Source organism: Argiope bruennichi, chromosome 6 (assembly GCF_947563725.1).
Source record: "Argiope bruennichi chromosome 6, qqArgBrue1.1, whole genome shotgun sequence".
NCBI classification, from domain to species: Eukaryota; Metazoa; Arthropoda; class Arachnida; order Araneae; family Araneidae; genus Argiope; species Argiope bruennichi.
This window is the reverse complement of record NC_079156.1, coordinates 8,041,851-8,061,142: the sequence shown is the minus strand read 5'-3', so window position 1 is coordinate 8,061,142 and position 19,292 is coordinate 8,041,851. Positions and strand designations below refer to the sequence as shown.

At 29.2% G+C, this 19,292-nt stretch overlaps 1 protein-coding gene across 1 annotated transcript in view; it reads left to right on the top strand.

Moving 5' to 3' along the window:
* The first annotated feature begins 9,822 nt into the window (after nucleotides 1–9,822).
* Nucleotides 9,823–19,292, top strand: part of LOC129972269 (myelin regulatory factor-like) — a 217,788-nt gene continuing 208,318 nt past the window's right edge. The window contains exon 1 of the mRNA XM_056086336.1: nucleotides 9,823–9,910. Coding sequence (XP_055942311.1) covers nucleotides 9,898–9,910 — 13 coding nt within the window. The 5' untranslated portion in view covers nucleotides 9,823–9,897. The remainder of the gene's footprint in view (nucleotides 9,911–19,292) is intronic.

Below are 19,292 nucleotides of genomic sequence, written 5' to 3'. Positions count from 1 at the left end.
AAAACAGTGATGGTTTTTACCCCTCCGCCATCTCAAGGACTTTCGAGATCCAAAACTTTATCTCGAAACGAGATTATTATTATTATTATTGATAATTGTATTGCGCAATCGTGAACTTTTAGAAAAGCGATGTCCCCTCCCCCCACTCCAAATATTTTTTTGCCAGTTAGGAAAATTGACAATTAAAATATATATATATATATATATATATAATTACAATTTATTATTTATAATTTTTTAATAATTTGTAATTATAAATTTATTTATATTTACAATTTATAATTTTATATACATTTATATAAAATTATTATATAAAAATTATTATAGCCAAATGTATATATATCTCAGCTTAGGGAGCGATAACTTCTTTCGACCCTGTCATTTATTGGCGAGATAGGAGAATCGAGTATATGGCAAACCTTTTCGCTACGTTGTAACTTTTTTTGGCGATAAGTTGCCAAATGTGACAACCTTTTTTTATTATGATTTTCTAATAACACCAAAAGCGAAAAATTAATGCATCAAAAGTGATAAATCACCACTTTCGTGCTGTGTATTTTGTGGATTCAAAAATTCCCGAACTCCCCAAACTCCCCAATAAAAATCATGTTATCACATGGAAAAAGAGAGAGAGAGAGAAGAAATTGTATATTTACATGATGTTTGATTATTTAATTTACAAAAGATGGTGAGCATCTTATCAAAGTTTAATATCAAATCATGATAAAATCAAAATCCATAGATGAGAATGAAGAGTATGGAAAGGGAATGAGAATTCGAATCCCCATGTTATCACCATTAAATTGTTTTATTGAGCACTGTTTTGACTTTATTAATCGCGGATTATTTGACGATTTTTCACGTGAGTTCCTTAAATTTTATAGCATGAAATAATCTTTAATGGATGTCCAAATATTTTTTTATGACGTTTTCTTTCCGCATTGTCGTCTGTTGAAAGATATTAATTTTAAATTTAGTGAAAAGATATTCCTTAATTTTCTTCCAAAATTTAAGTTTGACAATCGTTTATCTCTATTAATAATGAAATCAAATGTGCTTGTCTTGCTTTTTGGCACTTTGTACAGCACATCATTAAACTTAAAACAACCAAATGTAGCATAAACATACATTCGAAAGTTAAAATGTACATCTTAGAGTTATTTTATGAAATTTTAATTAGAATTTAATATATAAAAAAATTAAGAGTTATGTTGACGGTTTCTACCATAATTTTTGAAAATATTATTTGCTCGAAGATGATTTTTACTCAAATGAAAATTTAAAAAAAATCTTTTCAATTATATCAATTTAATTCACTTATTTTTCCTAATTTTGATATTAAATAAATTTATTATGCATTATTTGGGGCAGTACTTCTAGTTGTTGCAGTGAAATGTAAGCTGTTCTCATTGTTTTTTCGATTACCAAATCGTAATTTTTCTTTTATATTTAAATCGATTTGTTGAATGAATATACTTCCTATTTTCTTTCTTTTCTTCTTTTCTTTTATTATTTTTATTGGCATCTTTTATTTCAGCTAGTGTGTTGTTAGACAGCTTACATAATGTATACTGCAAGTATATTACATCGTATCATATGAAATCAACTGTTCAGTTTGGATGAATTGTAAGAAAGTTTGACTACAGCACTTCCTAATGCAATGTGCAATTAAATTTTAGATGAAGCGGACAGTTATATTTTTCATGAGATAGTGACTCATATGATTCGATACCATTAAGATGGTCTCTGAACACAATGAGGAAAGCATGTGAATTTTTATCACATTTTAAAGTTTAAAAATCCAAATTTTTAAATATCGAGATAAATTAAGATAACACATTAAAGGTAGGCTGAATATTAAGGTATGACAGATAAAGATAAATCATTTGTGATAGATGAAACATAGCTTATATATTCCGGAGAACATGATGGTCATCAAAGAAAAATAGTTATATTATAAGTAAGGAAATAGCCATATTTTAAAAGAAAAATGAGAGATTTCTAATTTTTTTACCGACATTCTTCCCTGGAAAATCATATTTTCCAGGTGATAAAAACTTCTAAGAAAATAAATAGCTGGTTCTTTTAAGAAGCAGTATGAAAATCACAATCACAGATTTTAATGAGTTTTAAATCTCTCTTAAATGTTTTATTTTATTCTTTCTGACCCACTATAAGAGAGTTTCTCTTCGTTGCATGTGACAAGAAAATCAAATCAAGTGATTGTCAACAAAATGTATTATTTTCGCAGTACTGAAACTGTTCGACATAATAGAGAATGATAATCTTTGTCGCTAACCATGTCAAGCTAACCGCGTTTTTCAATTTCAGTAATTCGGCATCGGTTCAAGAGTAAAGAAATCCATGATGGGATTGTAACAGACATCGCTTTGATTAAATTCCTTACTGTGGCAAAATACCATAGAACTATGCATCTGCGCCGTTCAGACACCTCTGTTGTTGTTCCTTGTGCCACTTAGCCCGCTGACTAAGAAGCAACAATAAGCGATTTTAAGCCGAGTTTTAGCATCTCTTGTTTCATTTGTGCCATCTAGAGCCAAGAGTATGTCTTAGCTACTCATTCACCATAACCGCATTCATCCACACATTTCATTCACAGATTGTAATTTAGACCTGAATCAGAGAACGGTCACCTCTGATCCAAAAACCCCCAGTGGTAGTGTTTCGACTTGGTGGACTTTGTAGCTACGACAAATTTATACGTGTACCAGCCACTATGTACACGGAGAATCTTCAACCGGCGGGATTCGAACTCACAACCCAAGAGATGGGAATCCATCAAACAGGCTATCCCGGCCCAAGTATCTCAAATGTTTCAAATGCAGAAGAAAACACAATTTATAAATTTGGCATACATTTATCGATTTTTCAATAAAGTAATTTTAATCAAACTGAAACCATGAAAGAGATTTTACATTAGAAGATTTTAAATTATATCGAAAGCTCCTGTTGTAACTCTTAAAAAACAAAGACTGAAATTTTTGTGGGAGGGGGTAGAAAGATGTGAAGCAACAATAATAAATAATAATAGCAATAATGAATAATAAAAAAAAGAAGCAGGAATTTTTCATATTTTTAAGTCTGTGGAATTGCTTTGAGCCTTTATATTTCGAATTGAATATTAGAATATCAAAATTTTTAATAATTAAATGACAACAGAGTGTCTAATGTCTAATGTTTCAGAGTGTCTAATGTTTCTTTCCTTTTCTCCGAAAAGGAAAGAAACATTAGACACTCTGAAGCAAAATTTCGAAAACAAAAAAATTATTATCATTTCTATTTTCCTAGAATTATTTCCATATGGGAGGATTATTAATCCCTGATGTATTTCAGCCAAGAGAAACTTTCTGATTAAGAAAACAATGAAATTTCGCTTGTTCGAAAGACGCATTTAGAAAACGACCTGTCAATGAATATCACCAAGGAACTCATTTTTTTTTATGAACTCGCAAAATGAATGAGCATATATTTTTTAGCTAATTTTCAGTGATTCCAGTGTATTAATAGATTAGCAATTTTATTATTTCAGTCAGTGCACGACTGATTTTTTCTTCCATTGTGGAACAAATAAATCTATTTTCAATACAAATAGAGCTATACAAATAGAACAAAGCTATTTCAAACAAATGCCCTGATAATATCAATTACCTCTATCATTTAAAGAAGTTCTTGATTTTCTCGTATACGAAATATAGAGAAGGTATTGCAATCGTCCAAAAATTCGAATTGGAGATTTTAGCGTTGTAACGATAGACGATCTTCGGGTTTTAGGCATCCTCAAGTATATATATATATATATATATATAAAAGGAAAACGTTTGTCTGTCCGTTTATTTGTGTGTGACAAAGATAACTCAAAAACGCTTTGAGTTAGGCGGATGGAATTTGAAATACGATATGCACATCAAATTTATAGATTTCTATCAAATTTTCCTCAAGGTCTATTCAGTCTATCTAACTGGCTGTTCGAATATGAGCTAATACAATAACTACAAATTGAAATGAGCTAGATAGACAACTTTAGGTACACATATTTAACATCTATGTTGTAGACACCGGTCAAATTTTGAATCAAATTCAACAAACGGTTGAACCTTTGCCTGAACTTTGAGAAGCATGTAAACGCGATAATTCAAAAATACAATGAGTTAGATGTATCAATTTTGGTATGTGATTTTGTGATTGTAATTGTAGGTTTGCTTCAAATTTTGGTTTCAATCGGTTGGAAAAATCTCGTCTAAAACAAATTCTCCTTTATTAGAAAATATGATGTAACGTTTCCCCTTTTTCCTCGCCTGGTAACTGGCATTCCGGCCAAATGTTACGTAACCCGTTTTTCCACACATATTTAAGTACCTACAGAACGCTAGAAGTGGGTCCCTTTCACTAGTAGAGTCATTGTGTCTAGTCATTTGTTGTATCCAGGTGAGGGGCCACAGATGTTGCAGAAATGATCAATCACCAGCAACCATTGTCATTAAGAGTGGAAGTCAGGTGGACTTCAGCTGATGTTAGTTGTGAAATGATTAAAATTATGAACATGTGTTCGGGAAGGGTCAGCTACAAAGATGGATTCTGGACATTACCACGATCGACTAGAAACCATTGAGGAAGCATTGCTGAGTAGTTATTGGGTGATAAGAATGTCAAGTTCACCAATGAGAAATTCAAAGGCGGAGATCTGACGGAAAATAAAAGGCGGTACATTTTTTGTTTTTGTAAGAAGAGAGGAGAGCAGTGAGAGACCTCAAAAGAGAATTCTGAGACACGTCGGTGTCCGAAGAAGTTGTTTCCTGATATTGTGAGAAGTTCCGTGTGATTTGGGTTTCTGTGTTAGGATTCACCCGATAAAGATCGGTGGATTTCTGGAGCTGCCCCTGGAGCCGTTTTGAGCTAACAGCCTATTAGCGCCTTTTTGGTGTCTATTCTTCAATTTGATCTGAAAACTATTTCATGATTAGACCTTCAACTGTTATGTGATTTTTGTAAGTGATATTAACCCAGATGAGAACAAGTTGTGTTTGTGTACATATATAGGGCGGTAAATAAAAGAATTGTTTTTTTACGCTACTCTCTTATTTGATCGGTCAGGATCAAGATATTACAATGCAATAACATTTTGGAGGGACCACTCCTATTGGTTTCTTTGACTCTGACGGATTGACTGTGCACAGGAGCTTCTATTTTACTTATATAAGGGTTTATTTGTTCTATGTAAGTAAAGCAAATTATTATGGAGAATGACAAAATAAAGGTGCATATAAATCCTTCTTTCATTTCGATAATTTATTAAGTTCATGTGCATAAGTAAAGAAAAGAAGTCACACTCAAGATGAATCTGCAAAAGTGAAAATAAGTCATTGTATTATCTAGAAATCTTGTGAAACACTTTCAGCACCGAACAATAGCGTAGCTAAATTGGGACAGGCGCGGCAAGTACCTGGGGCCTCATTATGAAGCAGAAAGAAATTGTGGAATAAATTAATTGAATAAAAATTTTATTGAAGGATGCAATAAAAAGTAATTTTTTAACTCTTATTTCCTAGAATACTAGAAATAAAACTTCTTTTTTTTAAAAAGTGTTTTTTATTTTCATTTTGATATATTTAAATATTCAGTTAATTTGAACCGGTTCATTTGATAATGAAATATTTCTGAAAGAAAATAAAATTCAACAGTTGAATTTGAATAATTTTGTTGTAAATTAATTGTGATGCAACTGTTAATGCATTTATTGTAATAGAAAACACGAATGCAGAATTCCCTTTAATTTCTTCAAATTAAGAGAAAAACTGTATCGAAAGGGAAACGACAAATAGGTTTGCATTTTCGAAGATAATTAGAAATCAAAAACACAAATTTGTTACTGCCACAAAATTTAAATACACACAAGAGAAAAATTAAATTCCTACTGTGGCCAGGTTTCGAACCTGAGTTATTGTAGCTACAACGCAAAGTACTAACCACTATACGATCACGGGGACAAGAAATAGTCTCAGTAATAGCCTTTTAAGGAAACTGCGATTCTTAATGGAAGATTGATTTTTAAACCTTGAAATGGAGCGCAAAATAATTGAATATTACGAATAATTGTCAGTAGATGGCGCCACGAAAACAGAAGTAAGTATCAAATCTGTTCACGACTACTGAATGTAAGGTGATGTACTAAATGCGTACATCACCTTACATTCGGTAAATATTATTTCAGAAATGGAAAATTTATAGATAATGGCCTTCAAATCTGTAAATAATTACAGATTATTCTAAAAGTAATAGAATCTGGAAACCATGAATTATCACTCATAGAAATTCTAAGTAAAACTGGACTGGTAACCCAATGAAAGATTAAGAAAGAAACAATTTTGAACCTCTTCTTTTGGGCTTTCCAGGGAACAGGGAATTTTGACAGGGAACGTTTTTCAGAAATTATGAATGTTTTCGGACCTCTATATACTAGACTCACATGAATGGCATTGCAAGAGTATAAAAGTTTGAATCAGTATCATGACCAGTTTCTGAAATATTACAACCTTCTAACCATTCTAGGAGAATACGACGAGGAACCCAGCTATAGATACGTATTACTTTCTCGTATACGAAGTACAGAGAAATTATAGAACTACCAAAAAATTCGAACTCGAGATTTGGACGAATGTCCATATTTCAGATTTTCCAGAGTAAGAAAAACACATTTTTGACATTATATCTATTTGTCCGTGACAAAGAAAACTAAAACACTTTCAACTAGACGGATGAAATTCGGTATATGTTCTTTCATTAAATTTGCAGATTTATGTCAAATTTTGAGCAAACTCTATTCAGAGGATGTCCGTCTGTCCGACTGTTAGGAGATAAGTTAATACGATAACCAGAAAACGAAGAGAGTTGAATGGATAAAATTCGGTATTTAGATTTAACATCTGCAGGGTATACACCTGTCCAATTTTGAGTTAAATGCACAAAGGGATGGAATGTCTGTCGGTCTGTACTTTCAAAAACATGTAAATGCGATAACCCAAAGATGCAATGACTTATATATACCACATTTGGTATGTGATTTTGTGACTACAGAAACAACGGTTGTTAGTTCTGGGTCAAATATTCTGGTTCCGATGCATCTAAAACAGAAAATAGAATTTCGGATACTATTATCTGCATGCCAGGGTTTAATTGTCAAACACCTCGCCAAGGATCACGTGATAGATTCATTAAAAATATTAAATTCACTAAAGGTAAAAATTTCATAATTATTGTGCGCCAATGCCATGTAAGGCATTCTCCGGAATAACATCTTTATTAAAAATCATGCGAGGAAATTTGGGGAAACCGTTTTTAATACAGAAAACAATTATTATATCTATTGAGTGATTAGAACATGCATCAAGTTTCAATATTTGTTGACAAAATTGCAAGATATTTTTCAGTTAAAAAAGAAAGTCAAAGAAAATTTTAATTGAAACATAAATGTAAAAATTACTATAATGTTATATGTAATAATTGGAAAAAATATTTTTGCTACTCAACGGGTGAAAATGATTGGTGCGTTTAACGACAACTAAAAGAAGACGAATATACTCATCTTTACAAGGAGGCGTGTTGCTTCTCTTTAAAATGAAGCACTCTATGACCTATACGGAAGTTAAACCCAGGATCTCTAACATAGAAAAACCCAGCATAAAAATACTTTTTTAATATGTAAGCAAGTGTCTGAAAAGTAATTTATAACATATTATTGTTCTTATATTTATTTCGATTTTTTTTTTTTCATAAGAAAGAAAAGCAAAAGAAAGCTCCTTGCTACCTTTTTCATGTACAAAAATATTTACCCTTTCGTGTGCGAAATATACGGAAATGAAATATTTTAAACGTCAAACATATTCAAAATCGGAATTTTCAGACCTTTCTGAGCCCGAAAAACAAATCTTTGGAACCATGCCCTTCTATTTGAGTGTGAACAATTATGTGGACACCGCTGAAGTAAAAATTTGTTTTTTCCTTTCAAGTGAGCACAAAAGCAAACAAGAAAAAAAAATAGTATCGTGTATGAAACAATGTTGTCAATAGATTTGAAATATCTGAATAAAGAATGTTAGAAAATTAAATAGGAAATAATAATTGTCAAATTTGGTCGACAATGAAGGCTTTTAAAATAAAACGATTCTCATTTGATTAGATTTTCTTAGACGCGACACGTTCTTCCCTTAATTCTTTGTTATATACCGACAACACAATAATAATCTAAAAGTAGTATTTTATGGCCCACCATTGTGAATTTTTTCGAAGATTAATATAATTTTTATAAAAAATTTATCTCATTATAACCTATGTTCCTAAAAGAAATTGTAAATCACGAGTACAAAAATTATAAATTCTAATTGTCTAATTTGTCTTGCTCTGGCTTGATTTTAACAGGTCCAGAATAATTGCAGCAGAAGTGTAGATGTCTTTAATTAACTGTAAAAATGCCAAGTTTTCTCTGTCTTATAGCAACTAGTTATGATACAGTTTTTTTCCCCTTATCTTTGCAAAATGATTTTCGCATTACTGATTGTCTAAATCAACATGATGTAAAAAAAAAAATTAAAAAAATAGACATTTAAAAAAAATTAAAAAAAAAAAAAATTTAGAATTTTTTTTTAGATATTTAATGAAAAATATCATCTGGAATTTTCTTTTTAAATATTTGTTTTATTTAGCGATTCTAAACATCGGAAGCATTAACAAAATATTGTGGCTTTTTCTTAAAAAAATTTAATTGAAAATAAATTAATCTTTTAGCTAAAAACTGATTTTTAAAAATATTTTTTGAATTAAAAATTAATTAAAAATGAAAGCAATTAGAGCTTACTCTGATAAGGTGACACGATATCATTTGTTTTATTGCTTATATGGTAAATGTCAACAGCGGCGTTACACCGGAATGAGCTCCATTAATCATGATAATAAATTTAGAAGGGAAGGAACATTCCCTCTCTAAGGCATCTGCTTATGTGAGGAACGTATAAATAAAGAAGTAAAATAAATAAAAATCAAGATAAAGGGACACAAGCAGCACCCAAATGTTACACAAAACATCAAATTCTGAACAAAATGAAATGAAAATAAAGTTACGAGAGAAGAAGACAATAAATAAATAAGTAAATAAATGTAAAGATAAATTAACAAAAATATAAGAATTAAAAAAACAACCTAGAACTGGTATGTGTGGCAAAGAATGTTCAACTCTAAATTTGGCGAATAAGTCTGATTGATGCTCATGCACTTAAGCCAGCAAGCAGACTCTGGACTTCGTTTAATCAATTCTGTTTACCTATAACTTCAGAGAAATACATTCCTATTTTAATGGTTCTTCTGATGTGCTCCAGCAATGGACAAGATTACATGCGGTGGTTTATGCAATCACATAATATCAACATATGTAAAATTCGGTCATTTTATATGTGCATCATAGCTATTTATAAAAGCTTTAATTTTTATACGTGAATTTAAATTTATATAATTCCCTATTTTAGTATTTGTAAATGGTACATTTTCAGATTACTCTAAAACTGAATCTTCCTCCGAATACCATGCTTGTTTTTTATAATCAGCCTACCCCGAATGTTTTCAGAGTGCATTCAAACTTTGCTTTGGGAGTTAAGTTACCAATAATAATTGGAAAACGGTTATTACGAACGTAAGCGATATTCATCCGAAGACGCCGTCAGTCTGGCAGTATCTGTGACAGAAGAAACTTTGCACCTGCAACTCGAACGAAACCGCCTTGGCCGTTCCTAGATGTTTAAAATACTAGTTGAAGAAGTAAAGTGTAAATGTTTACTAAAAGCGTGCAGGAGAAATTGTGTTACCAGAGCCAGCTGAAAAACTGCGTTTGTGATGTTTCCTTTTGGTAAGCAAAATGTTACACTATTTTTAAAATTTACGTTTGTTTAACTGCTACTGTGTATTTTGACTGCCTCTCCATTATTCAGGCAGAGAGCTGAAGACGAACGATTGTTCAAAAAAAAAAATAAAAAAAAAAAATGTTTGTTTTTCTTTTATCAAGCGCTCAGAGACAGATGTTTTCGTAACGGGTTTTTGTTAGGGTATTTATATAACTACATTATTTGAGCGAATGGTCAAGAAAGCTTGCAATAACATTTATTTGAAATTGTGAAGTTTGTGTGAGAGAAAAGAAGAAAAAACGTAAGGTAAATGTTCGAAATCGAAGCTATCACTAAAAAGATCTAAATATTTTAGGAACTATTACATTATTTTTGAGATAAGTATAGTTGTTTGTTAGACCATCGAAAACCACATTTATTGAAATCATGATAGATATAATAAACAATTTTTATAACGCAGCCACTCACGAAACACGAATTAATTTTAAAATAAAATGGAGGAAGCATCGTGCAAATAAATGCCCGAAATCTAAAAATACTTTAGAATTACCGATTTAAATACCGAGAATAATTTTAAATATTATGCTGGAGTCTCTTTATATGACGTTATATTCACATTATAAAAATAAAAACGCCTATCATTTACAGTTGTGTTTCGTTTTTGTCGATGGAAGTTTTTCTATAGCGTAATAAAAGTGCGAGTTGTAAATACAGGATGTGCAGCGGATGTAAAATTAAACTTGATTCAGTGCATTTGTCAGATATCATGTTCTATAATTTAACAACAATATTAACAATCCAAGTTCAATGATTATTTGTGTCGATAAATCGAACTAAAAATATTTAATATATTTTTTTTATAAAAAGATTTAGAATTTCACTTTGGTTTATTTAAAAAATTTTGATATAACTGAATTGCAATAAGGAAATAATGAGGATAGTTAAGGATATAAAATTCAACTTGATTCAGTACATTTGTTATATATCATGTTTTATTCTAAGACGGCAGCATTAACACTTCAAGTACAACGCATATTTGCGTTGATAAGTCCAAAGGAATATTAAACATATTTCTATATAAATATTCTATAATAAGTGATTTAAAACTTCACTCTTTGTTATGTAAAAATCGATGATATAACTGAATTTCAATAACAAATTAATAAGTTTAGAAAACTTACAATGCAAATCGGAAATTATTTTTATTATATAATTGCGAATGCATCCGTTGTCCATTAGTATTTTATATCATCAATCAAGTGCCTCGTTTTTCTAATAAAAATGTAATTATTAAGTAACTTTCACAGGAAATCATTTATTAAGCAAAACTAATAAAACTTTGAAGAATATAAAGAATGCAGTATTTTATGAAGAAAAATGAAAACTATTATTTTTTACATCGTTTCGAAGGAAAAAGCGAGGAAAGAATAAAAAATAAGAACGATAGGAAAAAAAAAAATGAATACACGATTCCAACAATAAAATTAAAAAACAACAACAACCAACTGTTCCTTAAAAATATGATACAAGAAATTTATAAAGAGAAACATAATCACAAATTTACAATTACAACAAGAAAGAATGCATCTGAATTTATATAATTTTTCTTAACATATTTTTAATTGTTAACAGTTCTAAACATAGCTAGTCTTAAGATACCTATTCTAATATAATGAAAGCCTTTTTTAATTTCTTTCTACATTTAATGAATTAAGTTTGAAGCATGACGAATTTAAGAAACACAAAATGTACTAGCGATTTTATGGAATATTAAAATGGATCTTGAAGAACAGCTTTGACGGTGCCAAATTTCGTTATAAATTTACATTAATTTGTATATCATCATTATACTAATGGTGCTGGTACAATTCTTTTTGGCAATTATTTAAAAATAAGGATCCCAAACTCTTTAGAGTATTGCTAAAGGATAAGGAAATGCTGATTAAATTAATTGCATTTGTATCAAATTGGTCTTTAATTTGTTTCATATCAGCAGGTGAATCATTTTTAAAAATTATTTTTGTTATTAATCGCGTAAGATATTGTTTGCCCAGGAAAATATTTTTAGCAGTTAAGCATGTTATTTTGTAGGTTGGGAATTATTTCTCACAATTATCGACGTTCCGGTGGTAAGATTAAAAAAAATATACTTGATTTTTTTTTTTGCTGACACCATTAAGCAAATTTTTCTAATTAAGATGAAATCTAAATTGATTGTTTATTTATTTCGTCTGCGAAGTATGCAATTTATGTGAAGCGTCAAAGTATAATCACGTTAAAAAAATTATTTCTTGTTAAAACTTTCTCAAAGGAGGGGAAAAAAAAAGCACATCTCTCTCTCTCTCTCTCTCTTTATCGATTTATGTATATTCTGAATATATCTTCATCTATTGATTTGTAAATGTAAAGTACAAAAAAGGATACTTGATAAAAATGTTTTTATATTTTACATCAAAACTGCAAATTTGCATTATATTTTTGATCCAAATCGCTTATGAAAAGAATTTCTGTTACTAAATAATCATTTTTTCTTTACTATGCTATAAATCTGAATAAAAATCAACGCGAATGGTCTCTCCGAAATTTTCTCACCCACTCACCCAAGGTACATTTCCCCTCTCTCCCAAATAAAGTTGCAGTCCTTGAGGTAAGTCGTGAATGCTACACGGGATCAGTTATTTATTTTCAAAGTCCGCACATGCGAGTTTTGTGCTAACAAAGAAAACTGATCATGAAGTTTTTCCAGTGATTCAAATCAAAATGTGTCGTAGAGCTATAATATTAGTAACAAATAATGCAAATACAATTCAATTCGCAGAAATGTGAACATGGCAATTACATTTTATGCATTTTTAGTTATTTTATTTATTTAAGTATGCTGACGCTTTAAGTTGTAAATATTAAAGGATCAAAGAAAAAATATCACTTAAATTAAATAACTTTAATGAATAAGCACTTAATTTAAATTTCAAATAGCGAAACGTCATTTTATTTCCATATATGAAGACAGCATTGAAAACCATTAAAAATGAGCGAAGAAAACAACCCTTTAGCTTAAATTGGTTTCTTTTAAAGGATTTTTAAAAATTCGAACCGACTCGTTTGACTGCATAATACACATTACAGATTTGAGGCTGTAAATGCTTTTAAGGAACCATAAAATAAAAATGGTTTAAGAAATAACTACTTTTTTTGACTGAACTATTTCCAAATCATATTTAATTTAATATATTAGGCTGAATATAAATCGCTTTCTCTCATGATAAGAAGAGAGTAATTCTTTAAATAGTTCCTTTTTAATTTTGGAATTTTTTTATTTTATTGTACATAAACATGCTAAAAAAGATTTATTTCCATCTGTTAAATCTGATGAAGAAACATCATTAAATCTCATTTCTTGTTTATTATTAAAAAAAAATTCCATAAAGTTATAGGTGAATGCAAGGGCCATTTATAGAATAATGTTAATATTGCACTAGAAAATTTTGCAGCAAACGAAACTTTATATATATATATATATATATATATATATATATATATATATATATATATATATATATATATATATATAAGAATAAATTTATAGTAAAAATGTAGATCAATCAAACATATTCAAATGATAAATAGTAGAATTTTTGTTCATTTTAAAAGATGCTCACGTGAAAAAGTACCAAAAACTTCGAAATTGGCAATTTTAGAATGCATCATGATATTTCTCGAGAATCACTTCATACGCGATAGCATTTCGAATGAAAATATCACAAAAAGAAAACTTAAGAAAAATTACCTGTTGGATTAAGAATGCTCTTTCAAAAAATTTGCAAATTATTCCTTAAAATCTTTTTTAGCAATACCTTTAGTTTAGTTAAATAACCTCTCATACATTTCAGATAATAATATTTAATTTAAGGTAATTTCACACAACGGAAAAAACATTTCCAAATTTTATTAATGCTCTTTCAGTAATAATAATTGGAAAATATTGAAGAAATTTTTTTTAATTAATGGAACGCAATCAGCGGAGGTGAATGAAAGAAATCAAGTGTAATAAAAATAACAGGAAGAATATACCTATATTTTTTAAAACAAACTTTAATAAATAAACTTTCTAGGTCGTCTGAAAATTTAATTAAGTTATTATTATGCAATTATACCAACAGACAGTTTTTGATAAAAAAAAAAGTTGCCTATTTAATGAAAATTTAACAAAATTTTCAATGTTAGGAAAAACAGTGTTAAAAATAATTAAAATATCTAATTTTTATTTCACCTATATATAGCTAAAACTACATAAAATGTAACAGACCACAAGATAAAAATTATTTTAATAAATAAAAATTTTATGAACAATTGAAGTTGCCGTTAATGATTTTTTAAAAATTAAAATTTGTCTACGTTTTGATCTTAAAGTGTCTGTAAAACATGTGTAAATGAAGATACCTTAAAATCTGCAGTCTATCATACCCTGAAAGGTATTGGATGCATGCATACCAAATCTCAGGAAATTTTATTGAATTGATTTTGAGATATCATGTTTTCCGTGAATCAAACAAAGTGAAATATTCATTCTTCAGAAAATGCGTTTAGAAATCGTACTTCTAAAATAGTTCATTCAAATGTGCTGGAAACAAATGTAATTTTCATGCTTTTTTAACTGAAATGCCAAAAATAAACAAACTACCATTCAGTAGGTAGATATATAATAGAAACATATCAAATATTATTTTGGAGAATTTTATGGTAAAATAAAAATAAATCGCTCATTTTCGGTATAAATGCCACTGTTTCCGATTTCATTTTTATTTGTTAAGCATTATTGAAAGCACCGTATCTACAGTTCTATTTCACACATATTAAAAACGCACCCTGTTTTAGAATCTATGAAGTTTAGCTCATGTCATTCTATTAAAAGCCCTTTTATTTAAGAGCCACTTTCATAAAGGAGCTAGTCCTTTGCTGTAAGGATGGGTGCTCCGAGAATATGAACATTGAAGTTGAAGTTGAAGAATCTAGAAAGTTTGAACTTTATTTCCAAACCATAAAAAAAATTTCAAATTTTTTTTGGAAAAATCGTCTATTTAACCTAGTCGGATACCTTAATTCAATATTGTTCAATACTATTTCAATGAAACTTTCGAATTCTTTCCCAGAAATTATTTGAGTTCGTTGTCAGAAGTTTTGATATATAAACAAATAAAATAATATATATATATATATATATATATGAATTATATTTCGGGAAATAACAAGCAATTACTACTGGAAGTTTGAAGAATTATCTGAAACTCTTGTCTGAAAAGTATTTCACTCACAGTTTTTTACAAATTAGATCATTTGGTTGCGGAAGTGAGTCATAGATGGCAGTGGAGTTTCCCATTTCTTGTATGTTGTACACTTTTATCTATATAAATAATAAAGAAATTCAATCAGCCTTATCTACATAAATAATAAAGAAATTCTATAAAGAAACTTTTATCTATATAAATAATAAAGAAATTCTATAAAGAAACTTTTATCTACATAAATAATAAAGAAATTCAATCAGCTCGAGTATCTCCCGAAACTTTCTTACGTACTCTCTAATAAAGCTGCTATCCTCTTCCGTTTAAATTTGTGTCAGTGACTTTAATTCTCCCTCATTCACTATATTTATTGCTATTCCATTTATTGCTACTAGCAAATTTAACTGCATTTTGGACAACTTTTGAAATTTATTGATAAATGGAAACTATTAACTTTCAATAGTCTTTAAAAAAGCATTTAGTTTAATTACAAATTAAGATTTCTGATGATCAGTTAATAGATAGGTAGAAAGATATTATACATATTTACAAAATGCGTTTATTTATGTGTGTGTTGGCATTTCGTCGTGATCTAATATTAAGTATATTTTTTCTTTTTCGCGGAAGACATTACTGAGTCATCTATTATTAACCTGTTAACAGGGTAATTAATTTATAATCAATTTGTTTTGCATTGAAATATACGTAATACCCAGTTAACAGGTTAATTTGAAAGATGGTAATTGTAACTTTTGTTTTATTGCGAACACAAATATTCTCAAGAACATTAACGAAACATAAGTAAAGTTTTAGTGACTATTTCACATTAAAGTATTCAAAAGTAAATGTTAATAATTTAATTAATTATTAATAAATGCTCGATTTATCAGCTAGTATTAAAATACAAACATACTTTCCTTTTAATAAAATATCACATTTAGCATGCATTTACTGAAAATTTTTATACGATTTGATCTTCAATGCTTTTTTTAAATATTATTAATAAATAAATAAACACATTTTTTTTTGAATTTTCAATAAAAGCGATAACGATTTTACTTTTAAACGTGATTTGATTTAATTTCGATAAAGTTATAGAAAGAACAGAAAGTTTCTAAAAAATAAAATACGTTGTTTGATATGACACAAAAATTAGCAATGCATTTTTTTTTCCTTTGAATACCAAGCATTGAGGTATTTGGAGAAATTATTATCAAGTTCTTCATTAACAATTGTGAGATAATTTATAAAGGAAATTTGCACTTTTTAAATATTTTTTAAAATGCATAAATACCTATAATTCTCCATTTATTCTATTACTAGCCGCCTTTGGCTACCAGCCGGTTCCCCAATCTAAATGTTCGTTAAAATTTTAATAATTAAATATTTTATGCAATTCCAACTTTAATAGATTCTTCAGCAAAATATTTTAAAACTTCAAATTTTGATTGTCATATAATTCACTCATAATATTATAAAGGCCTTCAGTCATAACGTGATATGTATCTCTCTAATTTTCTGTTACCCCTCGTAGAATTTATGCTTTAAATTAAAGTGTAAATGATTAATCTGCAATTAATATAATAATATTTTTTACTGAAATTTACTGATTTTTTTTTAATAATATGATTACTGATAATAGAGTCACTGAGCGTTTAAACTTTATGGGCACTAAAGAATATCTTTCTTAATTTATGTAATATCTCAAGAATTTGTCAACAAAATTTCTCAGATTCATCATGAACAGATCGATTCATTAACAATGTTTAATTTTAAATGCATCAAAAACTAAGAAAATAAAATGAATCGTTTAAAATAATTGGTCTAAAACAGGTTTAAAAAAACTACTTAAAAAACGATGTACTTAAAACTATAAGCATATACAAAAAATATATAACTAACATAAATACAATTTAATTACAAAAGCATGTGACTAACCTAAAAATAATTTAAATCATTGAAAACAGGTTAAAAAAAACTACTTAAAAAACGATGTACTTAAAACTATAAGCATATATAAAAAATATATAACTAACATAAATACAATTTACTTACAAAAGCATGCAACTAACCTAAAAATAATTTAAATCATCCGTTGGTTGTTATGACAACAATCAGAACAATTCGCATGCGTGGATTTTCTTCTCCATTTAGGTAACACAGATGCGTGAATTTTTCTACGCCAGTTGGGGTAACGCTATGCAGATTATACATTTTTAATTTCCTTTATTCTGTGTTATTTTAATTCAAAAGTACTTCAGAATGAATCTGAAACATAGATTAATTAACAATGTTTAATTTTAAATGCATAAAACATAAAGAAAATAAACAGAATCGTTTGAAATAATCCGCCGAAAAATATTAACCCTAGCCTTATTACTGTTGGGAGAAAAAAAACAACTAAAGCCTTACTCATTTGGCGGTGGGGGAAATGGAAGATTATTTTGGCGAAAAAGTTGGCGGTGGGGAAAATGGAAGATTTTTTTGGCGGGAAAGTTAGTTTTTAATTAATAATTAAAATTCTAGTTAAAATTTCAAAAAAAGGAACCCCAGGTGCACATTCCCGACCTCTAAGGTATACATGTACCAAATTTGGTAGCTGTATGTCAAATGATCTGGCCTGTAGAGCGCCAACACACACACACACACACACACACACACACACACACACACACACACACACACACACACACACACACACACACACACACACACACACACACACACACACACACTCTTTGAGCTTTATTATAAGTATATAGATAAGACAAATAATCCTTGAAGAAATGAAACCATAAATCATATTTCTCAGCCTTATGAAGCAACAGAAGCACATAATATTGATGTTCCTTTTTCTAATTTGTTCTTAAAAAACAGAAAGAGACAGAGAAAGATATCACTCAGAATGAACGCTAAAAATTAAGTTAGTAATAGTTATGAATTAGAGAATAACACGGTAACTTTGCTTTTAGATGCTTATTAACAAGATTCTAAGTGCTAAACAATCAGACTAAATTATTTACTAAAATACTCATATTTAATAATATCTTTACTTTAGTTTTTTAATACTAGGCTTTAATAATATTTGTCTATAATGTAGGCTTTGCTTAATTTGACTAAAAATTCTTTATTTTATAACTAACCACAAAAGGCAAATCTCGGAGATTTTCGGAAAAATCTGAATGACCGGAACATAGGGACAGGATTCGTGAAAATGATTGATGATTCCTAAGGGCCTTCACCGGCCACGATATACCTGCCATAAGAGACACGTCCCTCATCGGCAGGGGATGGCCACCTCATACCCTTTCTGTATCCACCAGAGTAGTGAGAACCCCTCACCAAGCCGGCAGGCTCTCATTCTAATTTTTGAGGTTCCCTCCAGAGAATTTCATATTACAACTAAGAACTCGAGGAAAAATTTCAAACTTTTTTTTTCTTTCAAATTTTATTCGAATTTATGGGCTACTTCTATGAAAATGCGTTCTTCAAAGCAAATGAAATTTTGCTGGAAGTCTCACATCATTACTTGTTTTATAAAAAAAGGTTGGGGGGGGGGTCAGCCAAACCCTTTTTCTTCTCTTTTTCCTCTTAAAATTGTTGAAAACGGTTCACTTTTTTGTGAAGTGACTGAATTGCCAACATAACTGATCTTTCATCTGAAATGATTCTGTAATCAGCCAAGTCACAAATAGTTTCTTTTTAATACTTTAAGAATTGGGACTACTTACGCCATGTAAACTTTACAGTTATCAGAAGGTTTAAATATTAATTTAATTTTTTTTCTTCATTTTTGTAGACACATTCAACCTTATTATTTATCTTGGATCCTTCTAAATTTTCTTGAAATAAACGCCAAATTATTCAAAGTAGTTCCCACGGTTTTATGATATATTTGATAGCTAGACTTTCATAATTATAATTTTCATACTTTTCTCTGCAAAATGAATCTAATTGTGACAGACTTTTAAAAGTTTTAGAAGCTTTCATCTTGTTCTGTTCATTATAATCATGGTATTAATTTGATATTCATTCATGCAATAAAACGGATAAATTGTTTGGATAACCAAATTTGGTTGGTTAACCAAAAAAAAAAAAGAACATT